At 39.8% G+C, this 12488-nt stretch overlaps 1 protein-coding gene across 5 annotated transcripts in view; it reads right to left on the reverse strand.

The window, feature by feature from the left end:
• The window catches only part of hectd4 (HECT domain E3 ubiquitin protein ligase 4), a 113805-nt gene that overhangs the window by 52911 nt on the left and 48406 nt on the right, over nt 1-12488 (reverse strand). For all 5 annotated transcript variants that reach the window (XM_062958643.1, XM_062958641.1, XM_062958642.1 and 2 more), the window contains exons 19-23: nt 10011-10164; nt 9522-9622; nt 6666-6864; nt 4035-4154; nt 15-119 (exon numbers count right to left, since the gene is read on the reverse strand). In XM_062958643.1, coding sequence (XP_062814713.1) covers nt 15-119; nt 4035-4154; nt 6666-6864; nt 9522-9622; nt 10011-10164 — 679 coding nt within the window. The remainder of the gene's footprint in view (nt 1-14; nt 120-4034; nt 4155-6665; nt 6865-9521; nt 9623-10010; nt 10165-12488) is intronic.

Genomic DNA, 12488 nt, shown 5'->3' on the forward strand with positions numbered 1-12488 from the left:
TATAGCCTGTTCACCTGGGCTCGGACAGTGCAAGCGAAGCCCCACATGGCCTTGTCGGGGGTGTTGTGCTCTCGCCCGCTCCGCATTTCAAAGGAGAAGGTCACGGTGTCTCCTTCCACCTGGGGTTTGGGTTTGAGAGAAAAGAGGCTCGGTTAAAGCAGGCTTATCTATACATATAAAAGGGTAATGAAATTTCGGCCTAGGACAAAACAACAAAACTACACATCCCAGAAACACTAAACTTGGCAGCACAACCCCTCATCCATGCCTCTACGTTCATACAACAAAAAGAAAAGAAAAACAAAGTCCTAATTAGAGGGAGAGGAAGAATTGTTTTTATCCAATTGCTGCCAGTTAGAAGGCTAAGCTCTGCCCACTTGGTCTCCTAGCAACCCACTCAGCCCAGGGGACAGGCAAAGTTAGGCCCCACTTAGGCCTCTTTCGCACTGCCTATAAAATACAGATTATCTGATTTTAACTGGATTATATGGCAGTGCAGACTCAAGGCCCTTCCACACAGCTATATAACCCATTTAGAATCTTATATTATCTGCTTTGAACTGGATTATCTGGACTCCACACTGCCATATAATCCACTTCAGTGTGCATTTTATACATCTGTGAAGAAGGGGCCTCATATAATCCAGTTCTAAGCAGATAATACAAGATTATAAATATAATATGTAATAATTACTGTGATATAATAATACAGAACAATATAATCTCTAAAATCAGGACAGTAAATAAAAAGCAACACTCCGTTAGCAACGTGTGGCCGGGCAAAGCTAGTTTATTTATAGAAAGACAGTTGCATCTGTTGAGTAGGAAATGTAGGTACCGCTTTATGCAGGGAGGCTAATTTAATTAATTTACAACACCATAAAACCTTCCAGCAGCATGCGGAAGAATGAGAAAGTACTACCATCAAGGACTCGGTGTCACAAGTGGACGGTGAAGCGGCAATTCATGCCCTCATGAAGCCAGAAGCTGGAAATGTTAAATTGCCTCCATGTCTGTCTATATATGTCGTATGTCTAATGGCATTGAATGTTTGCCATGTATACATGCATTGCGATCTGCGCTGAGTCCCCTTCAGAAGGGCGGAATATAAATATTGTAAATAATAATAATAAAATAATAATGGTAAAATGGGCCAGAATAGTTGAACACACTATCAGCATGAGTCAATGGGAGGAGTTATGGATAAATAAATTAAGGTATTCATATTCAGTGGAGATCAAGGAGAATTGGTATAAAATGTTCTTTCTACATGTGGTACTTGACTCCGGAGAAATTGGCATTATATAATAAAGGAAAAACGGATGAGAAGCGTTAGAAATGTGGAAAGAAGACTGGCACTTTCATCCACATGTGGTGGGAGTGCAAAAGGGTAAAAAAAATCTGGTACGAAGTGTATAAAAATATGATGAAAATTCTACAAAAACAATTTGAATTCAAACCTGAAATTTTCTTATTGGGAACTACACATCCACACAGATAAACTGATATTTTATTTTACGACTGCGGCTAGAATGATATTGGCACAGAGATGGAAACTTGAGGAAACTCCCAATACCGAACAATGGATATCTAAAATATTGGACATTATGAACATGGACATTCTAACACAAAAAATGGCCCAGGACAGAATATCAATTAATAGAACCGATTGGAAACCACGGATAGATTACTTACGAAAAGAAAAAATAAATCTATATATATAAAAGAGTGATGGCATCAGGGCAGCGGACAAAACAACAAAACTACAGGCCCCCCAACCTCGAAATTTGACAACACAACCCATCAACCAAAAGAAAAGAAAAATAAAGTCCTAATTAGAGGGAGAGCTATAATTGTTTTTATCCAATTGCTGCCAGTTTAGAGGGCTAATCTCTGCCCACTTGGTCTCCTAGCAACCAACTCAGCCAAGGGACAGCCAGGGTTCAGTTAGGGGACAGGCAGATTTAGGCCTCACTTAGGCCTCTTCCACAGATTATCTAATTTGCACTGGATTATATGGCAGTGTAGACTCAAGGCCCTTCCACACAGCTATATAACCCATTTAGAATCTTATATTATCTGCTTTGCACTGGATTATCTTGACTCCACACTGCCATATAATCCACTTCAGTGTGCATTTTATACAGCTGTGAAGAAGGGGCCTCATATAATCCAGTTCTAAGCAGATAATATAAGATTATCAATATACAGTAGAGTCTCACTTATCCAACATAAACAGGCCAGCAGAACATTGGATAAGTGAATATGTTGGATAATAAGGAGGGATTAAGGAAAAGCCTATTAAACATCAAATTAGGTTATGATTTTACAAATTAAGCACCAAAACATCATGTTAGACAACAAATTTGACAGAAAAAGTAGTTCCATGCACAGTAATACTATGTAGTTATTACTGTATTACAAATTTACCACCAAAATATCACAATGAATTTAAAACACTGACTACAAAACATTTACTACTAAAAGGCAGACTGGTTGGATAATCCAGAACATTGGATAAGCGAATGTTGGATAAATGAGATTCTACTGTAATATATACCACCACAGCAACGCGTGGCCGGGCACAGCTAGTACTGTAAATAATAATATTTCTACCCCGCTCATACTATAAATAATAACAAATATTTCTACCCTGCTCATACTGTAAGTAATAAATATTTCTACCCCGCTCATATTGTAAGTAATAATAATAAATATTTCTACCCCACTCATACTGTAAATAATAACAATATTTCTACCCCGCTCATATTATAAATAACAAATATTTCTACCCTGCTCATACTGTAAATAATAATAAATATTTCTACCCTGCTCATACTGTAAATAATAAATATTTCTACCTCGCTCATACAGTAAATATTTCTACCCCGCTCATACTGTAAATAATAATAAATATTTATACTCCGCTCATACTGTAAATAATAACAATATTTCTACCCCGCTCATACTGTAAATAATAATAATAATAAATATTTCTACCCCGCTCATACTGTAAATAATAATAATAATAAATATTTCTACCCTGCTCATACTGTAAATAATATTTCTACCCCACTCATACTGTAAATAATAATAATAATAATAATAATAAATATTTCTACCCTGCTCATACTGTAAATAATAATAATAAATATTTCTACCCCGCTCATACTGTAAATAATAATAATAATAATAATAATAATAATAATAATAAACATTTCTACCCTGCTCTTCTTACCTCAAAGGGGACTCAGAGCGGCTTACAGTTTGGCCGCTTCAGCGCCACATTGCAGATACACAGTGTATAAACATAATACAATACAAATCCAAAGCACATTTAACATAAAATATAAGAAAAAACCACACAATTTTAAAAATTTATTTATTTACAGCATTTATACTCCGCCCTTCTCACGCCGACATAGAACAAAGACAAACAAACATAGGCTCCGAGCGGGCCTCGAACTCATGACCTCCTGGTCAGAGTGATTCATTGCAGTGATTTATTGCAGCTGCTCTCCAGCCTGCGCCCCAGCCCGAGCCCAACACAACGATGTCCAGAAATAAGACATAAATAAATACTAAGCATTAAAAAATAAAAAAATTACAATTATTGTGGAGACTCGTCAATTAAATAGTATATTTCGCTAAGCTCAGTCATTAGTGATAAACATGAGCCGGCGAGAAAATTAAAATAAATAAAATCTGAAAACAAAACAAAAATCTCCACTAAAGCCAGTTGAGCGTCGGCAGAGTTGTCGTGGCTGGATCTACATGTACAAAGAATGCAGTTGAAACTGCATTGTATAATCAGTGTAGATCAGGTGTTTGGTACTTCAGCTCCCAGAATTCTTGATCATTGGACAAGCCTGCTAGGGCTATTGGAGGCCCAAAGATTGAAGAGGCCTAGTGTAGATCCATATAATACAGTTCAATGCAACTCAAACTGCATTATAGGGATCTACACTGAACATATAATGCAGTTCCAACAGCATCTTTGGCAGTTAGGATCCAAAATAACACTTGTTCCATACCTTGACTAAATCTTTGGGCCAACCCGTTCCCAAGACACTGCGGCTGCCGTATCCGAGGGTATTGCCCCCGTACTCGGCCACCTTCCGGCTGTTGGTGTTGGGACCTGCGTATATTACCAGCTTCAAAGACAAGAAAGAAACAGTTCAGTGGCAAGAAGACGAAAGACATCATCGTACGGTCTTAAGAAAAGATTTGAATAGGGGAATCGATCCACAAACAACTTGAGAAGACCAACAAATACAGAAAGCAAGAGACTGTGAAGACCCAAAGGAGACTGCTCTACCAAGGGACATCCATTTGGGGGGAAGCCTTAGCATTGAACGGTTGTGTTGTTAAACACAACCGTCTGCACAGGGTTCCATATTTGGCACTTTAACAACACAACCGTTCAATGCTAAGGCTTCCATACTTGACACTTTAACAACACAACCGTTCAATGCTAAGGCTTCCCCGTCTGCGCAGAGTTCCATTCTTCACACTTTAACAACACAACCGTCCAATGCTAAGGCTTCTCCGTCTGCGCAGGGTTCCATACTTGGCACTTTAACAACACAACCGTTCAATGCTAAGGCTTCCATACTTGGCACTTTAACAACACAACCATTCAATGCTAAGGCTTCCATACTTGGCACTTTAACAACACAACCGTCCAATGCTAAGGCTTCCATACTTGGCACTTTAACAACACAACCATTCAATGCTAAGGCTTCCATACTTGGCACTTTAACAACACAACCATTCAATGCTAAGGCTTCCATACTTGGCACTTTAACAACACAACCGTTCAATGCTAAGGCTTCCATACTTGGCACTTTAACAACACAACCATTCAATGCTAAGGCTTCCATACTTGGCACTTTAACAACACAACCGTCCAATGCTAAGGCTTCCATACTTGGCACTTTAACAACACAACCATTCAATGCTAAGGCTTCCATACTTGGCACTTTAACAACACAACCATTCAATGCTAAGGCTTCCATACTTGACACTTTAACAACACAACCATTCAATGCTAAGGCTTCTATACTTGGCACTTTAACAACACAACCGTTCAATGCTAAGGTTTCCATACTTGACACTTTAACAACACAACCATTCAATGCTAAGGCTTCCCTGTCTGCACAGGGTTGCCTACTTCGCTCTTTAACAACACAACCATCCAATGCTAAGGCTTCCCCGTCTGCGCAGGGTTCCATTCTTCGCACTTTAACAACATAACCGTTCAATGCTAAGGCTTCCATACTTGACACTTTAACAACACAACCGTTCAATGCTAAGGCCTCCATACTTGACACTTTAACAACACAACCGTTCAATGCTAAGGCTTCCCTACTTCGCACTTTAACAACACAACCGTCCAATGCTAAGGCTTCCATACTTGGCACTTTAACAACACAACCATCCAATGCTAAGGCTTCCCCGTCTGCGCAGGGTTCCATTCTTCGCACTTTAACAACATAACCGTTCATTGCTAAGGCTTCCATACTTGACACTTTAACAACACAACCGTTCAATGCTAAGGCCTCCATACTTGACACTTTAACAACACAACCATTCAATGCTAAGGCTTCCCCGTCTGCGCAGAGTTCCATACTTGGCACTTTAACAACACAACCATTCAATGCTAAGGCTTCCATACTTGGCACTTTAACAACACAACCATCCAATGCTAAGGCTTCCCCGTCTGCGCAGGGTTCCATTCTTCGCACTTTAACAACATAACCGTTCAATGCTAAGGCTTCCATACTTGACACTTTAACAACACAACCGTTCAATGCTAAGGCCTCCATACTTGACACTTTAACAACACAACCGTTCAATGCTAAGGCTTCCCTACTTCGCACTTTAACAACACAACCGTCCAATGCTAAGGCTTCCATACTTGGCACTTTAACAACACAACCATCCAATGCTAAGGCTTCCCCGTCTGCGCAGGGTTCCATTCTTCGCACTTTAACAACATAACCGTTCATTGCTAAGGCTTCCATACTTGACACTTTAACAACACAACCGTTCAATGCTAAGGCCTCCATACTTGACACTTTAACAACACAACCATTCAATGCTAAGGCTTCCCCGTCTGCGCAGAGTTCCATACTTGGCACTTTAACAACACAACCATTCAATGCTAAGGCTTCCATACTTGGCACTTTAACAACACAACCGTTGAATGCTAAGGCCCCCATACTTGACACTTTAACAACACAACCATTCAATGCTAAGGCCTCCATACTTGACACTTTAACAACACAACCATTCAATGCTAAGGTCTCCATACTTGACACTTTAACAACACAACCATTCAATGCTAAGGCTTCCATACTTGACACTTTAACAACACAACCGTTCAATGCTAAGGCTTCCATACTTGACACTTTAACAACACAACCGTTCAATGCTAAGGCTTCCCCGTCTGCGCAGAGTTCCATACTTGGCACTTTAACAACACAACCATTCAATGCTAAGGCTTCCATACTTGGCACTTTAACAACACAACCATTCAATGCTAAAGCTTCCATACTTGGCACTTTAACAACACAACCGTTGAATGCTAAGGCTTCCATACTTGACACTTTAACAACACAACTGTTCTGTGAGACTACCTGCTGGGCCGGGCCCTCGCTCACCTTGTCGTAATCGTACTGCGAGGAACATCGGTTGTCAAACCGCAGGTACAAGCAACGGGCCCCTGGGATGTGGACAGTTTCCTTGAATTTGTAGTTGTCCCTCACAGGATGCACCGTCTCCACCGTTTTCCCAGCGGCCCAAGGAGCCGGGATCTTCAAGCCAGTCAGGAAGCCTGGCTCTTCTTTCTCTTCCAGCATCCTGCCACAGAAGGATCAGGGGAAGCAACATTAGGGAAAGAATCACTTCGCATAATGGACGACTTCACAGTATTTTACAAGAGGGTTTTGAAGAAAAACAATGTGTTTACATTATGTTGTCAAAGGTTTTCATGACCGGGATCACAGGGTTGTTGTATGTTTTCCGGGCTGTATGGCCATGTTCCAGAAGTATTCTCTCCTGACGTTTCGCCCACAACCTCTGAGGATGCCTGCCATAGTTGTGGGCGAAACGTCAGGAGAGAATACTTCTGGAACATAGCCATACAGCCCGGAAAACATACAACAACACTGTGTTTACATTAATCAGAGACAATGGCTCTTTCAAGTTAAGGAAATGTTTACAATGTTAAGAAGGAAGTCAACACAAGGCTAATACCAATAAGGAAGAGTCAACATCTGCTCGGAAACTGAGATGGAATCAACATGTTCCAGGATGTCAGTAATGTACAACTTTGGGACAACATCAGCGAAATATTGCTGTATGAGGGACCTTATTACATTTCAAAAAGTGTGAAAGACAGAGAGCTGTTCACCTTACCATTGTTCATAGGGGGAAAATATATATTTTGGTGTTTTGAGGTTTTGGAACTGTGCGTTGGCAGGTGCTTTTCCAAGAAGAGAGAAAGAATATGGTAATATTTGGATGAATGCATGTACAGTTGACAGAAAAAGTAGTTCAATACACAGTAATGTTATGTTGTAATTGCTGTATTTATGAATTTAGCACCAAAATATCACAATACATTGAAAACATTGAGCAAAAAAATGGCTTGGATTATCCAGAAGCTTGGATAAGCGAGGCTTGGATAAGTGAGACTCTACTGTATATGTGTGTGAATAGTGAGTAAATATGTAACCCTCCTTTGTTTGTTTGTTAACCAATGTAATAGGTTGTTGTGAATCCAATAAAATTATATAGAATCTGTATGTCTATGTGTCTAATGCTGTTCTTTGTGTAAAAAAAAATTGCTCTGTAAAGGTTCTGATATATTTCACACTGAAATTGCACTAAAAAGAACCTGTGCTTTAAAGGGGCCCATGGTGGCACAGTGTTAAAGCACGGAGCTGCTGAACTTGCGGACCGAAAGGTCCCAGGTTCAAATCCCAGGAGCGGAATGAGCGCCCGCTGTTAGCCCCAGCTCCTGCCAATGTAGTAGTTCGAAAACATGCAAATGTGAGTAGATCAATAGGTACTGCTCTGACAGGAAGATAACGGTGCTCCATGCAGTCATGCCGGCCACATGACTTTGGAAAAATTCTATTATTAGTATTATAATTTATTATTATGTGTATTTATACCCTGCTTTATTTCTCCCGAAGGAGACTCAAAGCAGCTATGTATCTATTATTGATATTTTTATTTTTATTATTATTATTATTATTATTATGTGTATTTATACTCTGCTTTATCTCTCCCAGAGGAGAATCAAAGCAGCTATGTATCTATTAATAATATTGTAATTTATTATTATTGTTATTATTATTATGTGTATTTATGCCCTGCTTTAGCTCTCCCAAAGGAGACTCAAAGCAGCTATTTATCTATTATTATTATTATTATTATTAGTAGTAGTAGTAGTAGTAGTATTTATACCCGGCTTTATCTCTCCAAAAGGAGATTCAAAGTGTTTGTGTATCTATTATTAATATTATTATTAATAGTATTATGTGCATATATACTCTCCTTTATCTCTCCTGAAGGAGACTCAAAGCGGCTATGTATTATTATTATTATTATTATTATTATTATTATTATTATTATTATTATTATTGTTGTTGTTGTTATTGTTATGTGTATTTATACCCTGCTTTATTGCTCTCAAAGGAATCTCAAAGTGTTTGTGTATCTGTTATTATTATTATTATTATTATTATTATTATTATGTGTATATATACTCTGCTTTATCTAGAATCATAGAATCATAGAATAGTAGAGTTGGAAGAGACCTCAAGGGCCATCTAGTCCAACCCCCCGCTAAGAAGCAGGAAATCGCATTCAAAGCACCCCCGACAGATGGCCATCCAGCCTCTGCTTAAAAGCCTCCAAAGAAGGAGCCTCCACCACGGCCCGGGGGAGAGAGTTCCACTGCCGAACAGCCCTCACTGTGAGGAAGTTCTTCCTGATGTTCAGGTGGAATCTCCTTTCCTGTAGTTTGAAGCCATTGTTCCGTGTCCTAGTCTGCAGGGCAGCAGAAAATAAGCTCTCAAAGGAGACTCAAAGTAGCTATGTATGTATGTATGTATGTATGTATGTATTATTATTATTATTATTATTATTATTTGTATTTATACCCTGCTTTATCTCCATGCATGCCAATGGCCACATGACCTTGGAGGTGTCTACGGACAACGCTGGCTCTTCGGCTTAGAAATGGAGATGAGCACCAACCCACAGAGTCGGACATGACTGGACTTAATGTCAGGGGAAACCTTTACCTTTACCTGTTATGCTTTAAAGTTATTATTTATAACACAAAGTGGGGCACAAAATGTCCTCTAGCGGGTGGGCAGGGGCCTTTTTGGATATGCTAGTCATGGGCAACAAATGAGCACAGACAGAAAGGCTAGGCTCCCAAATGTAGGAAAGTATCGAATGCTGGGTGTCAAAGGTTAGCCGGACAATAATAGATCCCTCACCTCTCGTCTGGAAACAGCTTGCTCCTCTGCTCACAGGTCCCGCTTGGAGAAGCACCCGCCTCCGAGAAAAGCGGGGACTGGGTTTTCAGCAGCAAGGCGGTCTGCAACACAATAGGAAAGGAGTTGTCTTAGTAACAACACTGTGTGCAAATGCAGCTGCAGAATTTGGGAGAAAAATGACCAGGCACTTGCAGACACCTCCTTCCTGGTCCTGATGCCTTGCTAATGCTTTCTGTGTTGGAAATAGCAACCTTCCAAGCCTTTGTTAATGTATATATTTGCTAAACAGTATAGACATGCGATTGTGCTCAGCATGTTCAGGCTCAAGACTCATGTCGTAAATAAATAAATACTATTGATTGGAAGATGACCATTGCTGCTCTCCATGAAGGTCAATATGGCACAGATCATCTTAACTGGGGCCACGCAGGCAGCCAAAAGAAGAAAAAGTGGGAGGAGGAGGAGACGGGAGGGAAAGAGATGCCATACCTGGCTTGTGTAGAGGACTAGCTGCACCAACTGAGGCATCAGCGCATCCGCCATGGTCAAGGTCTGGAGGTTGGGGTGCATCAGAGAAGTCAGCAAGACAGGAAGCAAGTGGCCCAGCATGGTGGCTTTGGTCACCTGCTCCAGGCCTTTTAACCTGCAACAAAAAAGCAACCCCCATATCAGAATTCATGTCCCGGTAGTACTAATTTCTATGCATGGTTATGAAAGCTGATGGGAAGGAAAAGTACCTCCTCTGAAACATGGTCTGTGCGTACCATGGCTTGCCAAACATAAATAAAGCTAGCTAAACGCACAGATGTCTATTATACACAGTATGGTATATAATATAATACAAAGTAAGTAATGTTGTTATACACTTCTATTGTAATGTAATCCCTTGTATATTGCGATTGTAACATCAACTTATATATAAAATACTACTGTTTTAAACCATCTCGGGTCTGGATTGGGTTAAAATTAACCCGGTAATTGACCGTAACCCCGTTCCTGTCATTTCTCCAAATAATAATCCTGAACAATACAAATAAAGTATAAAACAGTATAGGTAACCTGTATATATAGTGTCGAGGTGGGTTTATTCAACCCTCAGTCTGTATATCTATATACAGTAGAGTCTCACTTATCCAAGCTAAACGGGCCAGCAGAAGCTTGGATAAGCGAATATCTTGGATAATAAGGAGGGATTAAGGAAAAGCCTATTAAACATCAAATTAAGTTATGATTTTACAAATTAAGCACCAAAACATCATGTTATACAACAAATTTGACAGAAAAAGTAGTTCAATAGGCAGTAATATTATGTTGTAATTACTGTATTTATGAATTTAGCACCAAAATATCACGATATATTGAAAACATTGACTACAAAAATGGCTTGGATTATCCAGATGCTTGGATAAGCGAGGCTTGGATTAGTGAGACTCTACTGTATATAAAAGGGTAATGGAATCATGGCACCGGACAAAACAACTAAACTAAACGCCCCACAACCTCGAAAATTGACAGCACAACCTCTCATCCACGCCTCTACCTTCATACAACAAAAAGAAAAGAAAAATAAAGTCCTAGCCACAGCAACGCGTGGCCGGGCACAGCTAGTCTATATATATAAAAGGAGAATGGCATCGCTCCACCGGGCAAAACAACAAAACTAAAGGCCCCCCAACCTAGAAATTGACAACACAACCCCTCATCCACATCTCTACGTTCCTGCAAACAAACTACACATCCCTAACCTCCATGGAGCCAAAAAACCTCCAAAAACCAGAATGCACCCCTTTGTGATCCACCTTGATTGACAGTAAACAGCCTTGCAGTTTCAAAGCCAGGCTGCCTCCTAGGCCACACCAAAAAAACCAAAAAACAAAAACACCACTTCAGTGTGCTTGGAAGCCTGGGTGCTTTCTACTTTGTGGAATTGTTGGTTGGGAGGTGGAATAGTAATGAATAGTCTGAGTGTAGCAAGTATGAATGTTGCAATTAGTTACCTTGATTAGCATTGAATGGCCTTGCAGGTTCAAGACCTGGGTGTTTCCTGGTTGAGGGAATCCTTTTTTGGGAGTTGTTATCTGGGTGTGATTGTTTCCTGTCTGGAATTGCCCTGTCTTCTGAGTGTTGTTGCTATTGTTCTGTTTTCTTATTTGACCAGAGTTAATTATTACATATGAGATAGAGTAATGTTATGTATTAATAAATATTAGATAAGTGAAGCTTGGATAAGTGAGACTGTATTGTATTGTCTGTTTGGAGGGCAAGTGGTAATGTTGGCATTGGTGAGCTTGATTAGCACTGAATGGCCTTGCAGGTTCAGTGCCTGGCTGCTTCTTGCCTGTGAAGCTGTTTCTTGTTATTGTTGTTTTGGTTTTTATTATGATTGAGGGGTAAATGGAGGGGAAGAGAAGGAGAAAGTGAAAGTAATTGAGGGAGAATTCCAGTTTTTGGGTTTTTTTAGGCCCCATGGAGGTTGGGGATGTCTAGTTTTGTTGTATGAACCTAGAGACGTGGATGATGGGTTCTGTTGTCAAATTTTGAAGTTGGGGGGCCTTTAGTTTTGTTGTTTTGCCCAGTGGAGCGATGCCATTGTCCTTTTATATACAGTAGAGTCTCACTTATCCAACATTCGCTTATCCAACGTTCTGGATTATCCAACGCATTTTTGGAGTCAATGTGTTCAATACATTGTGATATTTTGGTGCTAAATTCGTAAATACAGTAATTACTACGTAGCATTACTGCATATTGAACTACTTTTTCTGTCAAATTTGTTGTATAACATGATGTTTTGGTGCTTAATTTGTAAAATCATAACCTAATTTGATGTTTAATAGGCTTCTCCTTAATCTCTCCTTATTATCCAACATATTTGCTTATCCAACGTTCTGCCGGCCCGTTTATGTTGGATAAGCGAGACTCTACTGTTTATAGATAGATACGAGGAATTTATACTGCATTTTATTT

The sequence above is a fragment of the Anolis carolinensis genome, chromosome X (assembly GCF_035594765.1).
Source record: "Anolis carolinensis isolate JA03-04 chromosome X, rAnoCar3.1.pri, whole genome shotgun sequence".
Lineage (NCBI taxonomy): Eukaryota > Metazoa > Chordata > Lepidosauria > Squamata > Dactyloidae > Anolis > Anolis carolinensis.